At 40.4% G+C, this 26,044-nt stretch overlaps 1 protein-coding gene across 14 annotated transcripts in view; it reads right to left on the bottom strand.

The window, feature by feature from the left end:
• The window catches only part of NF1 (neurofibromin 1), an 84,204-nt gene extending 59,074 nt beyond the window's left edge, over nt 1-25,130 (bottom strand). For 10 of the 14 annotated variants that reach the window (XM_085521657.1, XM_085521645.1, XM_085521646.1 and 7 more), the window contains exons 1-18: nt 24,806-25,130; nt 17,953-18,096; nt 16,443-16,526; nt 14,155-14,345; nt 11,866-11,972; nt 11,537-11,604; nt 11,232-11,307; nt 10,530-10,687; nt 9,727-9,900; nt 9,129-9,251; nt 8,744-8,818; nt 7,735-7,866; nt 6,738-6,782; nt 4,646-4,780; nt 3,728-3,841; nt 3,077-3,156; nt 1,619-1,742; nt 83-226 (exon numbers count right to left, since the gene is read on the bottom strand). In XM_085521657.1, the coding sequence (XP_085377783.1) occupies nt 83-226; nt 1,619-1,742; nt 3,077-3,156; nt 3,728-3,841; nt 4,646-4,780; nt 6,738-6,782; nt 7,735-7,866; nt 8,744-8,818; nt 9,129-9,251; nt 9,727-9,900; nt 10,530-10,687; nt 11,232-11,307; nt 11,537-11,604; nt 11,866-11,972; nt 14,155-14,345; nt 16,443-16,526; nt 17,953-18,096; nt 24,806-24,865 (2,034 nt within the window). In that variant the 5' untranslated portion in view covers nt 24,866-25,130. The remainder of the gene's footprint in view (nt 1-82; nt 227-1,618; nt 1,743-3,076; nt 3,157-3,727; nt 3,842-4,645; nt 4,781-6,737; nt 6,783-7,734; nt 7,867-8,743; nt 8,819-9,128; nt 9,252-9,726; nt 9,901-10,529; nt 10,688-11,231; nt 11,308-11,536; nt 11,605-11,865; nt 11,973-14,154; nt 14,346-16,442; nt 16,527-17,952; nt 18,097-24,805) is intronic. The other 4 variants (XM_085521658.1, XM_015881110.3, XM_015881111.3 and 1 more) reach the window with 2 other exon arrangements.
• Between the last annotated feature and the right edge of the window lie 914 nt (nt 25,131-26,044).

The raw sequence follows: 26,044 nt of genomic DNA, 5'->3' as shown, positions 1-26,044 counted from the left end.
CTGAAATGTTTGATACCTTTTGCAGTACATTACAACTGTTTGCAATATATTAAGATTGAGATTTCAGGTTTATGTTACTCACCATGGATGAATTCCCTTTTCCTTTCCTGAGGGTGGCTCCAGGAGCACAGCGCAGCATCTCTTCATGGTCAAGAGACATCTGACTAGTTCCACCTCCAGAAACATCATAAAGGAAGAGAAAGTGACAGGAAGTTCTGTCTGATTGCTATGAAGAAAGGAAAGAAAAATAATTAACCACCTCATCTTTTGAAACAGTATCGTTCAGGACATGGCTCTACATTATGAAGGGGAAAAGCTCCCCAGAATTTAAAGTGTATCTTTCACATTGGTGCTCTAAGACAACTTTATAAGTATACCCATGTAAACAGTATCTTAGAATTATACTTTCCCTTAAGAACACAAGGTATTTTGAGAAGCATCTTCAAAATGTATCACCTTGAATTAAGCACATCATACCTTTTACTCCCTTCCTTGGGCCTCCTGAAACCCCAATAGGTTTCTTGGTTTTCCTCCACAGAACACATACCAACATGATTACAGCTGCAGTGTAATTAAGTCTAAAGAAGCCAAGTTCAGCAGCACTGTAAATTTTCTATACACTTTATGTTTTAACATAAAAAGTAGAAACTGAGAACTTTCTCTTATCCTGATATTAATAATTATCCTCTAAGCATTATGAAGAGATTTTTAACAACTAAGTACTTCTCCACTGATAGCAGAATTAGAATATTAAGCACACTCTGTGTCTCACAGACAGCTGATTCCTACTTCAAGGCAAAACATTAAAGTCTTCCCGAATTCACAAGAAGCCAGAATGTCTATATTTCGGTGAGATCAGATTTTACAAATGTACATTAAGTTGGAGATAAAGGAAAAAGTCTACCACTCAGCATTCAAAACAAACTCAAAGTCTCCATCAATAACACAGCTACCCAAGTTGAAAAGAGAAGGAAGTTAATTTAAAGATAAAAATGCTCTCGGTACAATGGACTTTTGAAGCATGTCACGTATCACACATAACATCTTCTCATGTTAATTTATCTACTCACAAACCAGACAAAAAACAAACAAAAAAAAACCAAAAAAAAAAAAACTAACAACTTTATTTGCAGTAGTAGGCCTTTAATTTAAAAAGTCTGGTTTTAATTCGAACAAGTACAGAGTTCAAAGTGTGTTCAGCTCGGAAAAAGTATCTTAGTATTAGAAGGAAGCAAGTAAGTTCAAGGACACGTCTGAACAAAAGATCAGTGAAGTACATTTTCTCAGAACCATCTTCCCCTTTCTCTCCTCTTGCAGAATATTTCCCCTGTATTAGGAAAATAAGCATAGGGCATCACCTCCTCAGAAATAACAGAGGTTTTGGAAAACCATTTTCAGGGAAGTAAAACAATACATGTAGCTGAATCCTCACCCTAACTTCAGCTAAGGGTTCTAATCACAGATGCCTCACACAGCATTCTCTCATAGATGACAGAAGACAAAGCATTTTTCTCTTAGTGCAAATCAGAAAACAGAAAGTACAAGTGTAGCTACAACTCCTTCAATCATAAAAATAACTTAATAAATAAAGGGAGTGACAAAATGGCTATTTACATACTTTATTTTTTAGAAGAAATTTATTCCTACAGATGAGAATCTCTCGCAGCCACTTGAGGATTTCCGTACTGCTGAGCATCTGATGACTTGTTAATTTCTTGCAGATATAAAAAAGCATTTGTGAACTGCAGCAAAATGAAATGAAGCATTAACTTTATAATCTACTAGAAAAATATTTGAAAAAGTTAATTACTACATTTTGCATAGAAACAGACAATTAGCATGAATATCCTATAGACGTGCTAACATCTTCTAACTTCAATAGTAGATATAATACAGGTGTGTACTTAAATGACACAATCCCCTCTACCCTTCCCACCACCCAAATGGCCTCAGTAGTTCCCTAGAGGAAGTTAAACAATTTGGGTACTTGTTAGAAGTCCAGACTCCAGAGCTGTTGATTCAGAAGTCCTCCATTTATCCACAGAACAGATACAGAACAGACAGTGGCAGTACAAGTTTACCTACACTGCTCTGATAACGTGTCTCAACTCTGTTCTGGAAGGAACACATCTAGGGATGTTCCTTCTTCATATCCATTCAGGCCTCACACTCTCTGTTAAAACTGCCAAAGGGTCCAAATTAGTGTCAATTTTAAAGGGTTTTTCCCCCAGCCCAAACAGACCACAGATTCACTTCTATTACTAGAAATTATGGTAATGAGTTTGTTATTGCCCAACTAGGTAGGACTCAGCCCCAAAACTACCCCATAATAAGCCCTTAGAGCCACCTCCAGTTGTCATGCAGGCCCATTTGTTGATGCTAGTCAATGTACATCACCTAGACTTTAGTCTTTCTTCCAAAACAACCTCCTATGCCAAACCAGATGAGATCACCAAATTCTCTTATTAAGTTGGTCAGCTCATTCAGTTCTTAGAATTCTGAGTTTACAAGCTCCTACTTTTCAGTTCAGCTCTTTTGTAACTGACTTTTTTTGAACTTTGTTTACCTTAGTGCTCTCCAATAAACCAACTGCAACAGCTGCTGTAAAGTTATAAGAAGCAAGACAACTTTACCAGTAAAAATTCTTTAAACATATGAGAAAGACAAATGGAGACCAGAGGTCAGGGTCAGCTACTACCTTCTGTAGGTGAGGGTTTCAAAGTCAAAATAGCAAATCCACACTTCTAGAACTCCTTAGCATTACCCTCTCTCAGTCCACACAGAATAAAACAGAATCCAAATAATAAACACTTCCATGCAGGGGTGAAGCCTTTAATTTTTTATATCAACAATCATTACTACAGCAGGCTGAAGAGAATCAATAAGAAAGCCTGCAAAACACTTGCAGATATTTTTGTTAGAATTCAAATTGCATAAGGAAGATGCAACTTCATCATGAGAAAAATACATTAATAGAGGCAATTCATGCTGATACTACATAGCTTTCCTGAACTGCTTACAGCTATTGCAAAAAAGAAATCAAAACCTATTCCTCTTACTTACAAAGTTAACTTACCTAATTTCCCAGAATGTTTCTATAGGTGCATCAGGATTCCATAAGTCAATGCTGTCTAACTGGTGAAGAACTAGCAAGGCCTAAATTCAAAACAAAATAGCGTCTCATTTCAGATAAGTTTTTATTTTAATATTTACTGAAGATATTACTCCAAGCAATCCTACATACACAAACTTCTAGTGGTGACTACAAGATTTCTTCAGTTAAATCTCTTCACCAAGGACAGGCAAATACTTTCCTCTTTGTAACCATTCACCGCACAAAGGCTTTGATAGATAATGGCCAGAAGCTATTGTTAAGTGCTTACTTGTGAACTATCACCAAAACTGGGACAAGACAGTTCAAGTCCAACAGCACTGTGTAGAGCACAACAGAGGAACTGCCAAACTCTGTTTGATCAACGACAGGGCAGAACAAAACGTCTAGGGCAGTCATCAACTGGCAATCTGAATTGCTGTGTTTTAAAACTTGCCCTCTAGGTCTCTCCTGTAAAACTTTTAATGCAGGAGACATTTAGAAAAGGATCAATAGAGACACATCCCTAAGACACAACTTCATAGTTAATCAACACCTTGTAGCTTCAAGAAAAGCCTTGATTTGTCTAGCACAGCCTGTACTAACTATTTGGCATACAGAACATTCACCTCTTACCTCCATGGCTTCTTGTGCTATATCTGGCATGCTGGATTGTGGAACGAGTTGTACAAGGCCTGTAATTAATTCAGCAGTGCTGCCTTGTGTCTCAGGCCCTTGCTTCCTTGGATTCTAAATAGCAAAAAGGAAAGCAAGTTTAAGAAGCAAAGCTTGTCAATGACTGACCATGTTACTGACTGATAAGCAACAGTTTTGTAACTAAACGAGGGGATTTCCACATTAATAGTGGGGCAGCCAAAACACTTGCATATTTTATCTTTGACATAATAGAAACATATTTAAATTAAACAATAAACAGACTAGACAAAAAGAAAATGTTTAGCACACTGCTTGTACTACCCTAGTTTTGGCATTGCTGCATTCCTATGCCCTCCACATGCAGACATTTGATCAAAACTCAGTTTACTTCCAATACTTTCAGATTTGATGTACAAGATTAACAGAGTCACAGAATAATAAAGAACAGAATATTCATTCTGACATGACTTCACAAGAAAGCACTTTTAAACATAAGGCTTAGTAAGTTATGGTTCTCTTTCACACCACTACAATGAATCTTAAGAAATTTAACACATCTGCTTTAAAGAATACTTGCTCTAATCCTCCTTTTACTCATCACCAAGGACAACATTAACAGGAAGCTGTAAAGAACTAAAAAAGCATCCATCTTTCTGGTCACTGAAACAATGACTGTAATCCCTTTTTTCTCCCTTCAGTTACAGAGCTTTATGTTTCCTTTCATTGTATCCCACTGCAAGATCTTTCCATTTTTCTTGTTGCCTTTTTGTTTTGACAGTGCAGATGAAAAGAGTGAGTAGAGAAGTATCCTAGATGTCATGTGTATGTTTGTAATTTTTATTCCTTTAGAAACTTCAAAACAAAATTCTATTTGAATGAAATATTCAATATACTTACACACAGCAAAAGCTTTGGATCAGCATGGATCAGTTTTACCAAGGATAACAGTAGGAACTTGTAGCTTTTGGTTTCCAAGTCAGTAGGTTTTTCTTTAAATTTAAGGCTTGTCATTTTCTCTTTAAATGTAAGACTCTGACAGGAAGAAAAGGCACAGTTATTGTCAGTAAGGTACTGTACATAGTAGTTACCATTAAACAGTTTATGAAGCATTATTGTTTATATTAACTATGACTCATGAAAGAGTTAAAAAGTATATCCAATTCACTTAAGTACAGTTGCATGGACTTCTGCTCAAAAATCCCCCATTAAATATGCATACGCTATCACTATTACATCTTTAAAGTTTATCTAATAAATATTTTAGTGAGCTGCAGGTGGTTTAAGAAAAACTCTGCATCAGACAAACTACACAAGTGAAAAATGTATAGAAGAAATAACAACAATTCAGAGTAATTTCAACTGTTCTGAGAGGAAAAAGAAAAATCTCAAGTAAGCTTGAACACATGAGAGGGTAGGGAATCTATTTATTTGTTTGTTTATTTATTCCCCCAAAAGCAACACACACTGTTTTCTGTCATAGTTACAGTCCGGATGAAGGCATTTTCATCTACGTGATGTCTGAAAAACACTGTGAGTGCCTTTCAGTTCTCACAAGGTACACAGTGCATCTTTTCATTAAAAAATGCTAGTTCCGTTTGAAAATCCAGTAGTTGTTCCAATGTCCTTATCTGAAATGGAGGGCACTGTAAGGCTTGGATCAAGGATTCATGTGAAATGTGCCGTGATCCAGCACTGCTGTTCCCACAGCAGTTAGTAATACGACCAATACAATTAACAGCAGTCACACACAGTGCTGGCTGTGCAGTCAGTGTGTATGGATGCTGCTCATCATAAGGATTTCCAAAACTGAGAATATGCTTCAATCCTGCAGAGTGCACAACACTTCAATGTAAACAGTTTTGTTGCACAACAAACAACTGCAGCATCTTCACCTTATAAGATTTATGGACAAATGCTTATGCCTGAGAAAACATTCATTTGTGTCTCTGTATGTATTAAAAGAATATGCAATGTATTTCATTAACTGGAATCCCAGAATGCTCAAACACAGAAGATTTTCATTTCTCTCCAGTAAACGTACAGAATTTATATTTTCCTTAATTTTAAACTCCATCACCAGGGAATAAGCCAGTATTTATTTGTGCCTGCTGCTACCAAGATAGTAGAGAGTAAATGGTACAAAAAAACGTTGTGGATATTCAGCACAGGACAGAATTATCTTCTCTAATTTATTATTTGAGAAAATCTCAAACATTAATGAATAACCTTAGTGAAGACAAAGAACAAGTTCTAATTTTGAACAGTAAAATAAACCAGCTCAAAATCATCCTCAAATTAAGTATATGTACAATATTGTAGTATGTAATTCTTCCAGAAATGCTCAAAGCTTATGCTATTTTTCTGGCCAGTGAATATATATAAAAAAAGATTACAATCTAGCACAGGAAATATCTGATTAAGAAATCGGTAATATGCTATTAGAGCTAACTCAGGCTGTGCAAAATCTGAGTTTGCTACAGTAGGGGAGAAGAGACACATGGCAAAAGAAGCTGATCAGCTTCTGTGAAGTGTTTATTTACTTCACACTGTCAAAACCAAAGACAGGGACACGACCACTGTCTGCACAGACATCGGGGGGGATAAACACCAGTCTGAAGCTAGCAGACAACACTGGAACAAGAACACATGGGGATAAAGTTACTAATAAATAAGTTTAGGCTGGAAATTAGAAAACAGTTCTAACCACAGAGCTGGGAGATTCTGGCAAAGTGTTGTGATGGAAATGTAGAGGGCAGAAAGAACAGAACAGATCCAACAAAAAGCCTTTACCAATGAAACAAGTTTGTGTAAAGGATGACATTGCAACAGCCAGACCAGCAGAAGCGGTCTCCTCCAGTCCTGTGCTCCACGGAAAGCATGCCACCTTTTGTGTCCGAGATGAAGTGATGTGACTGCAGTGGTAACTATGCACAGAAAAGTCAGAGCAACTAAAGGCTTTTCTGCGGTAGTTACAATGGGTCATACTTACAGCAACAGAGGCCCACTGCCATGCAAAACAGTGACTGGTTGGCATCTGACCATGAGCGACAGCAGCCAATAAGAATAGAAAATAAGAAGCAGAAGACAAAGCACCACCAATCAATGTCAGAGTTGACACTACAACACCCCTGCTATATTCTCAACAGATGAACATACACATGTAAAACGCAAGTTAAACAAGTTGTAGCTTTCAACTAACAGTACTTTTTGATTGCTTTTCTTTCATATGAGAAGCCCAATAGGAGTATTTTCATGCATAATTTTAGGCCTTCCAAAAACAAACATCCAACACACCGTGACACAATTCAGAACATCAGTGAGCTAACTTGACACATCCAAAGTCCTACATAGAAAGATCAGAAGGAAATGCAGTTGTGTGAGAACTTACTCAATAAATCCGGATGAACTACAAATCTGAATTTACCCCACATTTCTTCTAAGACAACCGAGAAAACTGACTTCATTTCACAATGGTTGAAAGATCTTTATCATTGATGCTGTCACCACGACCAAACAGTCAACTTGCTCATCAGAAAGCAAGCAAGACAAATAAAATGAAGTACCAGTCATGCTAATCATGGTAAAAGCATTCCAGTTTTCAGAAATTAACCTCACATACAGAATGCTTCTGTTATTCAGGTTAAACAGAAATGGATATAATATCTAGCTATTCACACAGCAAGAAAGCTTAAAATGAATGGCTAGCCACAGAGGACAGCTACAGAATACTTCTACGTTGCCAGTTCAAAAGCAGCATGAAAAATAATTGGAGAAACATATATCACTAAGGCCCAGGAACAGCTTGTCAATACACCATAACCTGGAAATTTCACAGAGCATGTATGGCTCTCTGTTGCTTTTTGGACTGTCATGTTCTTCCCCCCTCTAGTTTCCAGTCTAAAGTTAATGAATAAAAAGCCAAAATGGAATGGAGACATGGGAAAAGCAATAGGTTTGTGTTTTACCAACTTCTTAGAAAGTCTTACCGGAGTCATACGAATTGCTGGATGTGCCCCACAGCCCTGAATAGCTTTGTGAAGTGTCTCACTAAACATGCTGCGAAGCTCCACGGAATGGCAGTACACAGCATCGATCCTGGGCCACCAGTCCAATGCAGACTAGGAGGAAAGTGCAGAAATGCTCAGCAGGTACACTAGTTAATAATATGAGTTATGTTACAGTTTACCTATGATTCTGGGATTTATTCCACGGTTACCTTAGATCTCTAAAAGTTACAAAAGGTTTAATATAACAAATGAGTGCTTTATGCACTACTACTGATATGTTAGTTTTTCATTTCAGACTTAAATGAATTGTAACAGAAGGAACGCCTCTAAGTTAGCTACTTACTACAATTCTCCTTCTGAACAAACACGAACTCTAAAAGTTCAGGAAACAAGAGTAGATTTCAGGATACAGAGGGCTAGATAATATTTTAAATGCTCCACATGTGCTCAACTCATTCTGATACAATAAACAAAGTAAAAAAATTATACTCTAAGTGCTCGATAATATCTGAAGAGCTGTATTATTCAACATATTAATCAGAAGTAAAACAGCATTAATTTGAAAATGTACAAATATCATAGCAATATAACTATACTTAAAATAACTTCCTTATTTTTCTCCAGATACACCATCAGATCCAGAGTTTTTTCTACAGCAGCTCATTTTTCTCTCTTTGCCAAAATGCCTAATATTTTTTTTGTTTAAACACAGGGTTCTCATTATCATGCTGGGATAAACGAACTGCAATAACATTATGTATAAAGTCAGTAGGGCTGGTTGCTCAGCACTGACTGGTTCCATTTTCACAATGAGAAAAACCTCTCAAACAGAGAACCCAACCAACAGACAACGCAAACTATGTTTGCACATGCTTGGCTATTAACAAGCAACTCTTGTGGTACGGATTTAAATTGTATTTTATAGGTAGCTACGGATCTGAACAGAAACCACAGATAGCTGGGCTAATTAAACACTTCCAGAACTTACATTTGTGATTATTCGGTGGAGTGAATTTACTAATACATAATGAAATGTTGATGGGGAACTCTGTGCCAAGCAGATCTGCAATGAAAATAATACAAAAAAGCCACTTACGAACACATTTATTCTCTGACACCTTTCATATCACACTGAATAACATACTGGAGCCTTTTAATTAAACTGAAAAAAGTGTCAAATGTATAGACACAAGAATAAGAAACTCTAACTGGCTAAGAAAAGACTTACAGAAACACAAAGTAATGTATCACTAAGGGACACTTACACAGTTGAAATTATTTACCAACTCCCAGCTGTTGCTGGCACATCTTTGATAATATATAAGTCACTGACAGCATGCAGAGAATGACTTACCAGAACGTTGTGCTCTCACCTTAAAGTGTTGGTTATTATGCGGGTTTATGCGGAAGCATGAAACTAAGCAGTCAATCATAAGGTCTACATCTGCATTCTGATTGCTTCTTGAAAAAGGTTTGCTTGGATTAAACAGCAAATTCTATGTACGTTTTTTTGTTAAAGAAAGAAGAAAAAAAAAAAGAGACACCAAGATTATTCCTGTCTACTTTCAATACATCACATGGGGGAGGAAAAAAGGAGCATGTATTCTACTCTAAAAATTACACTTTTTTTCCCAACCATATCTATCAGTATCTACTGTTGTGACACGGCACCTTTGGGAAGCACTGAAGTAGTTAATAAATTACCCAAATGTCATGGCTTCACCCATGGGGCACTAAATGAAGAAAACAATGCAGAATTTCAGGAGGAAGAAAGCAGGGCAATAACAAAAATAAAAATAAAAATGAAAATAAAAAGGGAGTGAAATTAAGAATTACAACAACTCAATCAAATGCTGCAATTAAAAAACAACCAACAAACATTCCCTAAAGAACACCATGCCAATCATTACAGGGGAAGTTTGAAGATTTAAAATTCAAATCTCTTCATTGCAACTAGGAAACATAGTTTACCTTAAGATCAACTACCATGGACTGCACTAGTAAGAAAATGACAGAATTATCCTCCCAGTTGATGTAGGTAGATGCTTTGCACAGTTTAACACAAGCAATAGCAGCACTTTCAGTCAGCTGTCTGCTCCCACCGTGGCCTGCAAGTGCTTTCCTGAGATTGTCCAGGAACAGTTTCTGCAGAATTCAAATGGGTAACATTTATCACCAGACCTTTGGTAATCTGTGATCAGAGTTTTCAGAAACTGAAGTGTTAAATCAAATAATGTATTTCCTGAATAGAAGTCACAAATACTGGGGCTGCAAAAAAACAACTTGATGCAGCATTTTTGAGAAGCATTATCTGTATTACACATTCATGTTGGACCATCTAGGGCAATCAGAATGCAATGAAATTAGATGATTGTTTACTTGTAATAAGAATGTTTGCAATTACATCAAATTCTCCTTCTGCAGGTATTGCAATTACAGAACACTAGTTACACTGCAGAAACCTAGAACGGTACAATACAGAGCAGCAAGAAGAAATGCTAAGCTTGCTACTGGTGGTAACACGAGCACTGCAACACTGGGATTCAAGTCTCTAAGCAAACAGGCAAGTTTTGAAATGCCATTATTTAGGACATACTAGCTGCGTGAATTATTGACAATGAAAGAACATACACCAGTTGAGAACATGAGAAGGGTGAAGAAATTCATACATGGAATTTTCATACACTTGAGATATGAAAGACGTAATGAAATAGAATACAGAATAAGCAAAGACAAGCATCATCTAGAACTCAGAATTAAGATAATTTTCTTACCTTGTTCATTTTAGTTTCTTCTACCACGTCCTTTGCTATATCTTGAATTATCTCTGGACACAGGACCAGGAGTATGATTTGTAGCGGCCACACCGCTGCTTTACGTTTTGTGCTCTCTGCAAAGCCATCCACCAAGTCAAACAACTTCTCTGCACAATCTGCATAAAACATAACCTCAAGTTCAATACTGATTTTAATTATGAAAAGACAGGAATAAGAGAGTAGTGATATCTCTGCCTACACAGAAAAAAGTTCTGCTTTGCACACAACAAACATGCTGCCCAACATAAAACAGGAGCCATTTAAAGCTGGGCTTATCAGAAAACATTCATTTTCATCCCTTTTGGACTGAAGATAAATATAGCTGATGTTTTCTAACAAGTTTGTTTTTAGTGTATCTAGAAGAAAAATACGCATGTGAAGACTTTGCATCTTTGGGGTTCCATTTTTTGTGCTGTGACCACAAAATGAATCTCTTTAGAAGTCGGGACAGGAAAGGAAGCAGAAATATATTCTTGCTGCCCTGAAAAAGGCTGACAGAAATTTGTTCTGACACGCTGGATGGACAAGAAGGAAGAAAAGACAAAATGAATGTGGGGATGCCTTGTGGGAAAACAAAACCAACTAAGAATATCTGCAAATCTCTCATGACTTAGCAGGAAAAAGTTAAAACCAACTTTTGAACAGTGTGCAATATCTCACCGGCCATATCAGTCTGTGGTGTTTGATACAGCTTTGTGAATTCATCAGGATAGTTTTCCACCCAGTTCCAAAAGGCCTGCAGATAACATAGAACATCTTTACAGTCCAGAGCTTAAAAAAAAACATATTTTCTGAAATTAAGTATTTAAATGAAGATTTTAGTCTTAACTTTTAATAATTCAACATTTCTTGCATCAAAAGGAAGCACCAATGCACATTTTACAATAAAATTCTGAATTTCATATATTTTTAAATTACAGAAAAACAGCTAATAAGCAATGAAACAGAAAATTAATAATACTTGCCTTTTCAAGACTGTTGATAACAGCTAACTGAGCTACTTTCTTAAGGGCTTTGAACTTGAATACAGTCTCTGTAAAGATAAAACATCTCTGCATTAAAAAGAAAATTAGTTCTGAAAAGCTGCAAAGAATGTTTATTAAAAACACGTGAAGTGCAAAGCCTCACTTTTTAAATCAATACTTTAAAGCTACTTGGATACCTGTAAGTAGACTGTAAAAATGTATAGAGTATTTGGACTAAGGAAGAAAAAGCTGAATGTATCAATATCATTGTGTCACCTCTAACAACACATTCAGACATAAATATTTCAAAAAACAGGTTCCCATCATACCTTGCAAGAGTCGTTTTAGCTTTGAACAATCCACACTGATGTACTGTAGAAGTTCAATGTCATGAACATCAGCATTATCTTCTGAACAAACAGTCAGTTCCTGTAATCTAAAAATATGCAAAGTAAATTAACTTCTTCATACAATGTCAGATAGGTATGCACACACACCTACAATTCTATACATTTGCAGAGCAGCAGGATAATAAATGATCTCCACATCTCGTATGATCCTCTCCAATAAACTTATCCAGGTTTAGAAATAAAAGACAGATTTTGCAAAATTAAGAGTGTTTCAGCCTCATATTGAGAATAGATCCAAAAATACCAGCGGTAAGTCTCACAAGACGCCGGTATCATCTGGTGACAGCTTGTTTACAGCCAAGATTTGACTAAAGCCGCCTGCTATCTCCCATATTGTATCTGTAATCTTTTCATCCAAATTATTCACTTGATGGAGTCATGACACCTTTAGACTACTGTTCCTTAGCAGCAAGTCTTGCCCCAGCTAATTTCTCTACAGTAAAACAATGACTGATGCCATTAATAGCACAGAAGGGAGCTACAATCACACTCACATGAAGCAGGTCCCTGTTATTTGGTGCAAAAGAACAGGATGAAGTTTAACTGTACCATTCTAAATCCAATGGAACCTCTTCTTCGTTTTGCACTGGATAACTTACTGAGCAACTCAACAGATACCAAGCCACTAATAAGTAAATCATATGTTCTCACTAACTAGATCGCCATGTCTAGTTCCAAAGCTACAGATGTGTTTTTGACAAGGAATGCAATTTCTAATACTACACACAAAAGCAGCTCTTCATTTCTTCAACGCCAGGGAAACTTAACAGCCCACGCTGGGAATGGGAAGGTCCCCACTGCAGTGCTTTTCGTGCCAAAAATCCCCCAGCTGCTGTACAAGGCCTAGAAATATTCCTAAACAGGAAGCACAGGTCAAAAGATCAGCAATGCTAACTGTCGGCAAGCTGACCCCTGTGGAGATCAGCAACAATTGGTCAAGTATTTAACTATTTCTGTGCACGCCATCCTGAGGAGAAAAACAGGTTGGGGGGAAAAGCACTGCGTTACGGTCAAACTGATGCTAGGAAGAATTTTAGAGTTTGAGAAGTTAGCCATGCTGCACACATGTGAATAAGTATGGATTCACAGATTAAACCCAAAGACTGTCAGAAAGTCTCAGCTGAAAAATATTTCCTATAAAAGGAGCAATACAAATTATTTCCTTTTCCACAAGCAACAGAACATAATCAACCTACTGAGGAAAACTACATCCTCCATATTAGAAGCCAAGGTTATGCTCTTTGAAGCAGTTATTTAAGTAAAGGCTCTTTTCAAGTTTTAAAATACACAAAAAGTCATATAAATTATTTCAGTTTTATTTCTAAAAGGTATATTCTTCACATTTCAAGGAGTATGTAAATCTTTGTTTCAATTAATTGGCATATTAATTGCTATTCAGCAATAGAAGGGTGTGCAAAATCCACTCCTAATACACTACAAATTACGTTGGCTGTAACAACACGTGATCAGAGGTAAACCACTTCAAGAATCTCTCAAGAAACATCACTGTCAAATGCTGAAGCTTAAGAAAGACCTGGAGCACAGCAAGAAGAGCAAAGAATAGATGGAAACTTGGAATACTATGAAAGATTATGTTGTTTTTACAGTAAATGCTGTGTAGAAACTCTTCGTCAGAAGACAAATGGGTCTTCAACAACTAACAAACCATACTCCAGTCCAGCTCTTTTGCCCCCCTCAGGCATAAGGAAAGCTTAACATAATAACCTTCAAGCAGGAAAAGTGAGGAAGGGGATGAGCCTCGGGGCTCCAACAGAGCTGCGGACAACCTGGAATTCAGTATTCTAAATTCATTAAAAAATGGATACAGGCCATTATGTTCAGTATCTCTTTTGTCCACAACACTTTACATCCACAACAGGTTATTCAACTTCAGCCTACAGCAATACATTTCTCTCAGTCACTGTTCCATTTTACAGTAGAATTTAACTTGGACTTACAAAAGCAAGTAAAAAAGAGCAATAAGCACAACTCAAGAAGTAAGCTGAGTGTAACCCAGAACAGATACGAAAACAGGTACGTTTTCTCACGTGAAAGTCAAGTAAGAAATGCGGAGGGAATTTCACTAAATACTGTTTAAACAGTAAACATTTTTCAAAAATGAAAGACTGCAGCTGATGAACAACGTCCTAGGCACTTATTTTCAGGTGTTCTAACACACTGGCTAAGTCAAGCTACTGAAACACCTACCTGGTGGAAATGCGGCTGAACACAGCGTTAAAGTTATTGCAGCTAAGAGAAAAAAGAACCCCAGAGGCAGAATTGCGTAGTTCAGCTGCATGCTGGTTCCCTTCACGGTAAGTGTGGATGAAGTGGCAGATTTCTGGCAGCAGCTGTTTAACCAGCATAGTCTCGTCTAGTCGCATCGTATCCTTCGGTTGCTAAAAATAAACATTTGGTATTTCATGATATTCAGTTTTCTAGGTTTGAAGGCAAAGAATGGAGCATCTGCCACTAGTAGCACAGGATCTGAATCTGGATTTCAAATCCCACTTGCAATGCTACCACTGACCACGGTGCAAGTAAACTACACAGAAAAGGATTCTTTCCATTTGAACAATAATTTGCATCATTCAAACCACATCACAGTTTTGAATTAGTCTCCAAAATATGCAGGATGCGAAGTTGACCAATACCATCAAATAACATCAAATTCCCTTCTGAAGTAAAGTATATTACCTTTCTGAATAATGCCCTCTGTCAACATACATAGAGCACTAACTCTGATGGCTTAGAATGGCAGCCTAAAGAGCACAGACCCACACTTCCCTTTTGGACAGTATTCTGACCCCTACACTTTAAACAGCAAATATCTTCTTAAATGAACTGAAAAAGAGGTGCTTCTCTGTTCCTGTTCCCTGGAACTGCTCTATGAGAGTCAAAAAGTGTCTCAACTTTCCTGTAAAAGAAAATTTCACTTTTTGCCAGTTTGTACAGTATGAGACATAAGGAAACTATTTACTAAAGAATCTGAAGTGAAACTTTGCTCTAGTAAGAACAAGTTTTAACAGAAGGGTCAACATTAAAGCTCTCTCAAACTCTACCAATGAATTTACCACAGGGAATTGGGAAGTTTCAGAGACTCCCACTTTGCTGACCTGAGCTCTGTTGCCATGAGAACTTGATGAAACATTGAGCAAGAACAGTGAGCAAGAAATAAGCCTGAAGATATCACAGAACACAAACGCTCTTTGTATAGGACTTTGGCTCAGTCTTACTGTACATATACTGACTCAATTTGTTCTCATTTGAATGGACAATGCAAGAAGCACCCAGCATATCTATAAGCTGTTCAAGTATTATATCAGGAGAAAAACCAGCATTGATGTTTCTTGCAAAACGTATGAAAGAAAATTTTAAAGAAATCAATTTCTGAAATTAAACAGGTTCTGGGGGGCCTCCTCTGATTTTGATTTGCTGTATGAAAGATGGAAAGTGAACCAGAGGAGGTATTTACTTCAGCTCTTACAGCTGTACTTTATTATGCAAAATGCATTTACCTGGACCTTCTGTGAATTCTGATGAATCCACTGTTTTGCTACTATAAGCCTGACAGACCGAATCACAACAGTTATTACCTTATAAAGAAAGAACTTTCAAAAACAGTGAAACAGCAAGGAGCTCAGATGATTTCATGATATTCAACTAGGAACACAGCTTAAAAAAAATTCCCTTTCTTAGTAAAGAAATAAACCACAGACTTGCAAATTTTTTTCACAGTGAAATTTGGCTTTGCAATTACACAGTTTAGCACAGTAAGCTGTACAACAGTTAACATCCCAAAGGTAACAGCAAACCGCCTTTCAGCACAGCTCTGACTGGAAGCCTCGGGACCAGACTCCCAGTGGAAGTTTGAACAGTTAATTAATATAAACTAGGAAGCACCTGCAAAAGTAAATTTTAGAGTACTGATAGCAAAGTTTCTACTATAAGTGCAATGACATGAAACTGAAATAAAATTACTTTACCAAATGAAACTCACAAGAGACTTTAAGTGGAATATGCCACATGCATTCAGAGTCCTGCAAGAATCTAGCTAAGCTAGATAACCAAGTCTAATTCTTTACCTGTTTGCCCCTTGTTACCCCAGGTCACATCTGCCTCAGAGAATACAGCTGTGTGAAACTGTAAACAAATTGTTCCATGAAAATCATTATAACTCCAGAAATCAGCTGAGCAGTGAGAAGGCCAAGTTCACAGGTTTGCCTGAATCTATTTATATGGCAAAATATTTCTAATCACTATCACTAAATTTAGGCAAAAAAAAAAAAAAAAAAAAAGCCCACAAATCCTTAATTTATCAATTATGCAAATAACTTTCATATATGTAAAATTCTAGTCTTTTTAAAATAGCATTAATTCTACTTTGCTCTAAATGAGCTACGTTTTATTCTTTGTACCAGTAATAACTGACAGGCAGGCATCTGACTTATTCTCTCTTAACTCACTTGATACCAGGCTTATCCAAGTCTACTCACCCCTGCTAGACATTTTTCCAGTGTATCCAAGATAATCAGTTGAGACAGATATAAATTCTTTTCAGCAGTTTCTCCAAATATTCTCTGGAAGAATAAAGGATATGCATCAGAGCGGCACAAATTTGACTCGCAACACATTAATATTACAGAGTTGCATAGAAAATTATGGCTCCTTTACTGCTCTAAAGTGAAGTTCAGAAATGTAGCCAGTAAAAAAAATAATAAATTGATTAAAATAAGAAATCAAAACCCTATTGCTGAAGAAATACCTTTGTTTAGTTTGCAGTGTCAAATCTAATACAGAACAAGCAATTACTGCAAAGTAAGAGTGGAGGTGCACTGCAGCCCCTTGCCTTCATCAGACCTTTAAACTATTCAGAAATGAAGGTTACACCTTTTCAGAAACTATTTTGGTATCAATTACTGCTGACTCTTTTCCAATTATGTATTTCATTGCCAACTTCTTACTTAACAGAAATGATGTTGCAACAAATCTATATCGACAAGCTTATTCAAGTGCTGCTAAATTTACCATAGACCACAGGAAGAAACACAAGACTCTCCAAAAAGATGCCACACTTCAGAACCAGGATGGAGGTAGAGATCCATGCAGCATTTAAGCTATCAGCCAATTGTATTGCTGGTAGTGGCTGGTTCCAACAATACGAAGACAGCAGAACAATGCAGAAAAGATTTAGCCAGAATTGTATGGATACCACTGCCAGAGTCCACAACCAACTTAAAGATATCCAAAGGAGGTTCTTCTCAAACATTTCACACTGCTCATGAGGTTGGCTCAAAACTAATTGCAGCTTTTGGCAGAGTGCAAACCCTTTTTCTCAATACCTTTACAACTAACACTGATTTGCACAGTAGCTTACTCCACCAAACAGAGGGGAAAAAAAAAGTTTCTGTTCTGCAGTGAAAAGCAAACACTGATTTTTATAATCAACATTTTTAACTAGGTCTTACTGTATGTGCTCCAGAGATTTCAAGATCTTCAACACAGCTCCTGGCAGGTCGTGCACTGACAGCTTCTCAGCATCACTACCTAGCAGCTCCCTTGCTTTGCTGCATTCCTCATCCAAAAAGGCTGCAAGCACTGCGGCCCCAGCCACCTGCAACACCTTTCCAGGCAACGGAAAGCATCCTCCTCACCTCCCAACAAGTGGTGCATCCCACCAGATTGCACAGCCTGTACCTAAATACTGTTCAGAGGCCCAGAGGACTGTTCCCTGCCTACAGCCCTTCCAGCTACAGATCTTTCCCATGAATAACAGAGAATAACATTAACCACCACCCTCCCTTGAACATCTTTGCCGCAGCTATCGCCCCATCTTCACTTGTGACACAGTGCTGTTGGTGAATGTGATTGCACAAAAAGAAAATACGTAAAAGTAAAAAGCAGTCAACATATTGACTAAGCTTCAGTGACTCCTTGCTATGTACAAATGTGAATAAATAAAAATCATTTGAGAATCATCCAGCAATCCAAAATGAGAGAACTTACCATGTTATTAACATTTTTTAAGATATTAGTGAGACCACTGATGACCAGAGAGAACTTGTACTTGGAAATGTTGATGAGACACTCCTTGTTGTGCTCCGTGCTGACTTTGGTGTGTGTATTCTGCTGGCTGGCCTTTATTGGAAGCTACAAATAGAGATAAGCAGTATGAGCTTTCTTGCGCTGAAATTTACATCATTAGAGATGGATTAAGTAAGACACCAGGAACAACCTTAAAACATGTTCTATAAGACAGACACAACAAATCCACAACAAATGGATTACTTCAGTTTCTCTGCACTTCTCTTCCTACTAGAGATGCCTTCACCATGCTAATATCAGCAAGCCAAAACAAGCGGAGATGAAGGTGAAGGTGTACAGAGGGAGGTGAGCTGCAAGGAGACCAGGACAGTTCTAAGTGACCCCTGCCTGGAACTCAGGGATGCCCAGGAGGAGCCCCAGGGGCCCAGCGTGAGCGTCAGCTGCAGGCAGACCTCAAGGACAGGGAGCCCCATGTCACCCCCTTCAACACCCCACACTGACAGCTGGGCTGACGTGCAGCTTTTCCAGAGTTATAAGATGACTGGACAAAATTGAGAACACCCTTCATGTTGGACCCAGATTTTTCCAGGGTCACAAAGCAGTCACTTCCCAAGCACGCAGCCACTGCCCTCTGCTTCTGCATCGCAGTCAGTCCGTTACAGAACATCACACAACAACATGAAAAGCAATTATCCATAAACATTCATTTTACTGGGGATTTTTATAAAGTAACCAAAAATGGGAACCAAAAAAAGCAATTGGCACTAGTGTCCCTTTTACCATGTGTCATTTCTATTTCCAAGTATGTGTTGGGAATTCCCCATCCACAGAAACTTTAATCTAATGCCACCACTAGTTTTAATCCTGGCTGGAGCTCCTCGTAAGGGTGTATTCTGAAGGACCAAGAGCTCAAAATGAACACCACGTCGTTTTTTGCAAGAACTGTAATGAAGAATCCAAAACTTGAAACATTTTTCTTAACAAGTTCTGATCTCGTCATTAAACACAACCAATTTACACCCACACCTCCCATTTGAAGGGAAATGGACCTCTTTAACACACTATCTAGCTTTTATGCCTGAGAGCAATTTCCTAGCCACATAAATTGCAGTTCAGTCTGAGTCCTAAGTATTGGTTCTTTTGGGTACCACGGGCTATGATCAGAACCACCACTGTTCCCATCTAGAAATGACTGCAGTGCCATGCTGGGCACCCCAGAGCAGCACAGTGAATGCCATAGGGAGGTCCCTGAGGAACGCCTTGGTCAGGTCAGTGGCTTTGGGGTCCCCAAACCCAGCACTGCACCCCGAGCACACGGCCAGGCAGCATCGCTGCCACCTGCACAACCGCGGGGCAGCTGCGGCCGCACACACCTCCACCCATCACACAAACCTGATCCCCAGAGCGCGGTGCTTCCAGCAGTGCAGTGTGTTTCTGCATGTTCGTTTCAGAACTGGAAACGGCGCATCAAAGCATTGATGACTCAGGCTTTGTTTTCATTGCTAGATGTTATTTTTACAATATATTTTCAGAAGTCATTAGTAGAAGACAGATACATTTCATTAAAAATTTCAGCATTACTTGGACTTTTATTGAAATTTTAAGTCCATGCTGACAACGGCAGAAAAGCTCAATACCAGCGAGTGATGGAGCAGCTCAGAAGTGCCTCTCGAAGGAGCGTGTCAGATCCAGTTCTGCGTGCTGCCATGCAATGGAAACATCGCGTTACACGCTTCTGAAGCTTCCTGCCACAACAGCCACTGCAGCAAGGTCACTTAGAAGTAAAGCTGCTTTTTATACTGCCTTTTGAAAAAGGAAGCTACACAAAAAGGAAATATTAGCACGGAATTTTTTTTTGGATTCCTCAGCTATTTCCTCTGTGCTTTCTGACATGCTGGAGCACTTTCTGCACCCAACCAAAATGCAGCACTGAGCAGAAAGAAACTACCCAGCTTCCACAATGAGATCCAATCTGAGCCTCACAAGAAGAGTCCAAAGTGCTTTACCTTTACTTTCTTAAATTTTATTCTAGGAAAAATACAGCCTGGAAATGGATAACCTGTGTAGCTTTTAATTAAACCAGGAAATAAAGCACAAGGCTTCTATATAACAGGAGTTATATAGAACAAACAAGCACAAACACAGGCATCATTTTGAACTCATCCCAGCTTGGCACAGGATGGTCACTGTGCTCTCATTCAACTGTTCTCACCATTAAAGTAGGATGCAATAGACAGCAGCCTTATGAAGAACACTGGGACACACACAACTCACACAGAGGTGTGCTATGATACAAACTGCCTTCCTCTCAGTATTATGACAAAGCCAAGTTTAGGTGTCAAATCACCTATAAAGGACAGGGGAAAATGGCATTTTGCTACACCATTGGCTTTCCTTTATGAAGCTGGAAAATAAAATATATGTGGACTGAATCTGGAATCTTTCCAGCTATCAAGTTCTAAATATTTTAAGATGAACCGAAACAGAATCTCGCTGCCATAAACAAGGAAAAGCCATTAAATAGCTGAACCTGACAGTTACAGTAAGAGATGCAGTAAGAGAATAGAAGCCCCTTCACATCCTGAATTCAGAACAGGAGCAATCCCGTATTCCAAGTACTGCTCATACTAGAAAAGCAAGTCAGGAGTAAGTACCAAACATAACATCCAGAACAAAGGCCTCCAGTGCCATTCTTAACAGCATAAAAATATACCTACATTTTCCATTTCAGAGTTTATTGGAGCTTCTTCATTAGGCAGTAATGCACAGCTGTACTGTACATACACAGCACCATTACCTCCTCAGCATCACCAGTTAAAAATCAGACATCTCCCTCTGAAACTATAAACATGCACTGCAGCACCTTTTAAAAAGTCTTAATTCAGAAAAAGTACCTCATAACTAAATCTTCTGAACAACAGGGAATTTCAACAATATTTGACAGACACTGCCCTTAAAAAAATAGTAATAACATTTTCAAACAGAGAACTAAGGGTTTGTACCATGATCAAATGCCTATTTCCCCACTTAAACAAGGAAGGATCATCAAACCACTTTGCTGCTTTTCAGCAGCTGACGAATGGACTCAGGTAACATCTGCTGCTCATGAGCCATTCCTGCATCTGTTCTGCAGGTCACATCTGCACACACAACAGCAGCTCTGTAGAAACACTTTACATATACTGGTTTAGAAAGGTAAGAGCAAAGCTGCTTCAGGTTAATGTCAGGGAGAGAGGAAGCAGCAGCTCCGTGCTTAAGCCCAGTGCCACAGTCCAGTTTGCTCCATGGGATCCTCTGAAATATTTTTTCAGAGTAGTTGCAGAAAAATAATTCCACCTTCTGCACAGTCTGATCCTCCTTGTAGCACAGGGCCCTGCTGCGCCCCAACAGCACGGCCAACACAACTTACACTAAATACTCTGAAATTCCTTAAAATATGAACTACTTACTACTAGCGGCTTCTTAACAAGCTCAGATGAAAAACAACAATGAAGAACACAAAGCCAGCGCCTGCAGCGAGTGCTTCTTCGGGTCTGCAACTCTGTACAGATTTCAAATGTCACAGAGAGAAGCAACAGGAGGAGGGAAGATCTGCTTTAATGTAATGCCTTTTAATGAAGGTTAAGGTGGGAACATTCCTAATGGCGTTCAGTTTTCATACAAGCTTCCTTAACTGAAGTAATCATATCTCAAACTACGCATGGGGAGACTAAACCATAACCTGCACAATAAGGGGCTTCTTCCATTGAAGTATATTGTAATTGTTTAAATCGCCACACGTTTACACCGGATCGATATTTCTATCTGATAGTCTTTAAGACAGCCCAGATTGAACTGCATTAGGCAGTGAGATTTCTTTGCTAAGTGTAGCAAAGCCACCTTTGTGACTCTGTGATTTCACCGCTGCATCAGCCTGCCCATGACTTCAGTTGTAACGCATTAAAAAACACTACAAAGTTACAGCACATAGAATTGAAAGTGAACATTTCCAAAGGAGAAAAGAGACCGTTTTATTCTTACAAATTCCTGGGCATGTCTGAAATAAGAGAACTTCACCAAAGCACAGCCCAGATTCCTGGTGCTGCTGCAGCCTATTTCCGCCCAGCTCATGGAAGTTTTGAAAAATAGATTAATAGTTTCTACATACGGAACATGTTAATTGATTGGGAATGCACTGTACAAGAAACAGGATCTAATCTCACACGCACAATCGCTTCTTCCTGCACCAGCTGAAACCTTCCAGCAGCCTCCAAGGGTAGCTCAGCACAGTGCGTTGCAGCAGCAAAGTGTCAGAATTGAGTGCAGATGGGCAAAACCGGCACTAGCTGGGAAAAATGCATTCAGCCAGTCAGCCCTCGGTTAATTCATAAAACTATGCCTGCCATTCATTGTAGGCACAGAGAATCATGCACACAAAAGCAGATTTTGGTTAAAGCGTCATTTAAAACAATAAACAAGAGTAGACAAGAACAAACTGGTCTGCGCTGATTTGGGCTGTTTTCAGTACAGATCAGTTTGTTGTTCATCTGCCTTAAAATGAATGAAAAGACTGTCTGTACATTTTGGAGGAAGACGGTTACATTTTCTTCCTCTGTAAAAGAGGGAATAAACCTTGAAAACATTTGTCCTCTCCCCTGCAGAAAACAAAACAACTCACAAATTAAACCAAACTCCCCTTCCTTACTCCAATTGGATGATAACATAACGTGGAGTGGCGTTCTGGCTCCCTCGATGCTGCATCAAAAGGTCCTGCATGCAGAAGGGCAGACACAGTATGCAAGGGCTCAAAAACGCATTATCATCACTAAAATTACACGCACCACATCCAGCACACTTTGATTAATTAAAACTTAATTTTCAAATGAGCGATTAAAGACATAACAAGTCAACAGCTTAACAAGCACGTGATTACCCAGTAATGACACAGAAGTAAGCAGTTACAAGAAGCATGTAAGTAGCACCGCTGATTCAGAATTCATTTAGCAGCAGAAAGCTGCCCTTTGAGGATTCTTTAAGAATAGAGACACTTTTCCATGCAAAGATCAGTGCCAGGCAAGGCAGCGGAAAGGGAAACCAGATTGAGACCTGAGCTGAAATTAATAAACATGAAAACTTCCGATAAAAAGCAGACATTGATATCTCCAGCTCACCTCACTGCTTCATTCACTAGTTCAGAATGCATTAAAAAATATTTGCACTGATTAAAGAGAAGCATTCAATAAACTGATTAAAATATTGTAACTAAAGCCAATCATCAAAACTATCCAATGACCACAACAGTCAAAACTGCATTTAATGTAGATTGTCCCTGCAACTCCAATATTACAGCATCTCAAAAAGCAGAGCAGCTTCCTTCCTGTCAGAGAGGATTCCTCCCACATACCTTACTGCAATTATTCTGTAAAATGTGCAGGAAAATACTTCTGTTTAAAAAGCTCAAGTTCTTAACTCCTAACAGATGTTGGCAAGCCCAGTTCCACAATATACATAACAAAGCAAACGACAAAGCCTTGGGCTTTTTAACACCAGTACACAAAGAAACATATTCTAGCAATACTGGGAAAATAATCTGTACCGTGCCTTTAAAGCCTAGGGAGAAAATCACCTATGATTCAAGATAAGGTGATGTGTGGAAGGGGGGGGAAGCAGGGAGAGTACATTGGCCAAGCAACTACCATGCCCAAAACATATATGAAAAATCTGTATCATTTTAAAGTCAACAGACAAAGCTTTTCTTTCCTTGAATTTCATTCACAGCAGTTTTATTCTAAAATGTAAAGCAGAGCAGCTTATTTCCATGCAGATAAGCTGCCATCTATCCACAGGTTGTCCAAAGCCAAGCGTCACCATCAGGGACATACGGCTCAGGCAGGTGAACAAAAACCAGGGCTCAGAACCCATCCTATGTCATGATGAGCCTATGAGCCCTCAGAGAAGCGCCTTTGGTGCCATGAGGGATGTGCTCACAGTTCAGCCAAACGAGACACAACAGAAACCGACCTCTCAGACTCAACCCTGCGCCCACTTACATGTCAGGAAAGCATCCTGGGAGTAAAAACGCCAAGCTTAAGCAGCAGGCTTAGCCGTGCTGGGAAGTCACGCCACCTAATCCCAGTAAGCAGTTTCTTCATGTGGATCAAAGACACAAAGTCCAAGGCCTACAAATCTCTCCTTCCATTGAGAAAACCCTTCTCCCAGCTGCTGACACCGGCTTTTGTAAACAGAAGCAAATATCCCTCAGTGCCACAGCCTGGGGAGCTGCTCCATCCCGCAGAAGAGCTCCCCGCACTGGGGGTGAAATTTTACACCCATGTTCACCGTTAAGTGATGGAGAAGAAGGCAGAATTGCCTGAGCAGCTCTGCAGCCGCTCTCCTTACACTCGTTTGTGAGGCTGTACTCCTTTCTGATGCACGAGATGATGGAAAGGGACAGAAATGCCAGTGGCATCCACAAAAGACGAACACGTTTCTGGGAGAGGTGAGAGCAGAGCTGAGGCAGAACCGGGCACCTCGGCCCCCGCTGCTCTCCACGGGCAGCGACTGAGGCGGCCCCAGGCCGAGGCCAGGCCCGGAGCCGGGAGCACCACTGGGCTCCAGGCACGGCTCCACCCAGGCCCACGGTCCCGCACAAGAGGTGCCGGGCCGCGCTGCATCGAGCCGGGAGAGCTGGGGCCGGGCAGAGGAGCAGGGGCCGCCGGCAGCGCTCCCCCCAGCAGCCCCCTGCCCCGAGGCCGCGTTCCTCCCCCGCCGTTCTCCCGCTCGCAGCCCCCCGACGCCTGCGCCGCCTCCCCCTCCCCGTGGCCGCCCCCTCTACCTGCTCGTCGAAGCGGTTCACCACGGCCTGCACCCACTCCACCGGCTTGTGGGCCGCCATGTCCCCCCGCCCGCCCGGCCGCGGCGGGGGGCGGATCCCCGCGGTGGGGGGGGCGGGGGAGGCGGCGGCAGAGGAGCGGGGCGAGGGGAGCTCTGCGTATCCCTGTCGCGCTCCGGGGCCCTCAGCTCCCCGCAGCCATCAGCGCGCAGGGCCCGCCATGACACCACACCGGAAGCGGGAGCCCGGGCCGCCCCCGCCCGCCCGAGCAGCAGCGCCACGGCCGCCGCGCCAGGGGGAGCAGCGAGACACGGCGGCGGCAGCGGCGCCTGCGCGGGCCCGGACACACTCTGCGCATGCGCATCGCCTGCGCCTGCGCCGGGTCCGGCCGTGAGCTGAGGGGCGGAGCGGAGTGAGGTGGGAGGAGGGGGGGTGTGTGAGTGGGTGTGTGGGTGGGTGTGTGAGTGTGAGTGAGTGGGTGTGTAAGTGAGTGTGTGTGTGTGTGTATGTGGGTGTGTAAGTGAGTGTGTGTGTGTGTATGTGGGTGTGTGTGAGTGGGTGTGTGAGTGAGTGTGTGTTTGTGTGTGAGTGGGTGTGTAAGTGAATGTGTGTGTGTGTATGTGGGTGTGTGTGTGTATGTGGGTGTGTGTGAGTGGCGGCCGCGCCGTCAGCGTGGGGCGGGAGGAGCTGTGCAGTTCGGGTGCGTTGTGTGTGGATGTAACGTGTGTAGCCGGACCTGTTTGACAGAATCAAGGCAGGCTCTTCAATCCTCTCACTAATTTCAGACTATCGGCTTTGTTACAGCACCAGCCCTCGCTGCACAGCGCGGTCATTCCGCACCGCTCGCTCCCGGTGATCCGGTAGGTGTGGACGATACACCGAGCCGTTATTACCGTATAAATAAACCCACACACTGAGGTGGGGCTTCCTGAAAGTAAACTAAAATCGGCAAATGAACGGGGAAGAACTGAGGAGTGAATGGGCTGAAAAACAAACTGTGTTAAGAAAACACAAATGCTTGAAGAATTAACAGCAGTTTCTCTCTGCACGACTCTCGGTACCATCAGGAAATGCAGATCGCGTTCGGCCATGGATGGTGGTGTCTGCTGTGCTGCTACGTGCACTGCGCTGTGCATTGCTCATCTGCCGGGTAGAACCGACCAGCTGCGGTGTAAGGAACATCGACCCCTCTGCATTAGAGCACATTACAGCCATCAGCACCGGGATGTCTCAAAAAGGTTT

The sequence above is a fragment of the Coturnix japonica genome, chromosome 22, assembly GCF_054131305.1.
Source record: "Coturnix japonica strain WE chromosome 22, WE-NBRP24, whole genome shotgun sequence".
In the NCBI taxonomy this organism is placed as follows: domain Eukaryota; kingdom Metazoa; phylum Chordata; class Aves; order Galliformes; family Phasianidae; genus Coturnix; species Coturnix japonica.
This window is presented reverse-complemented; position numbering and strand designations above follow the sequence as displayed.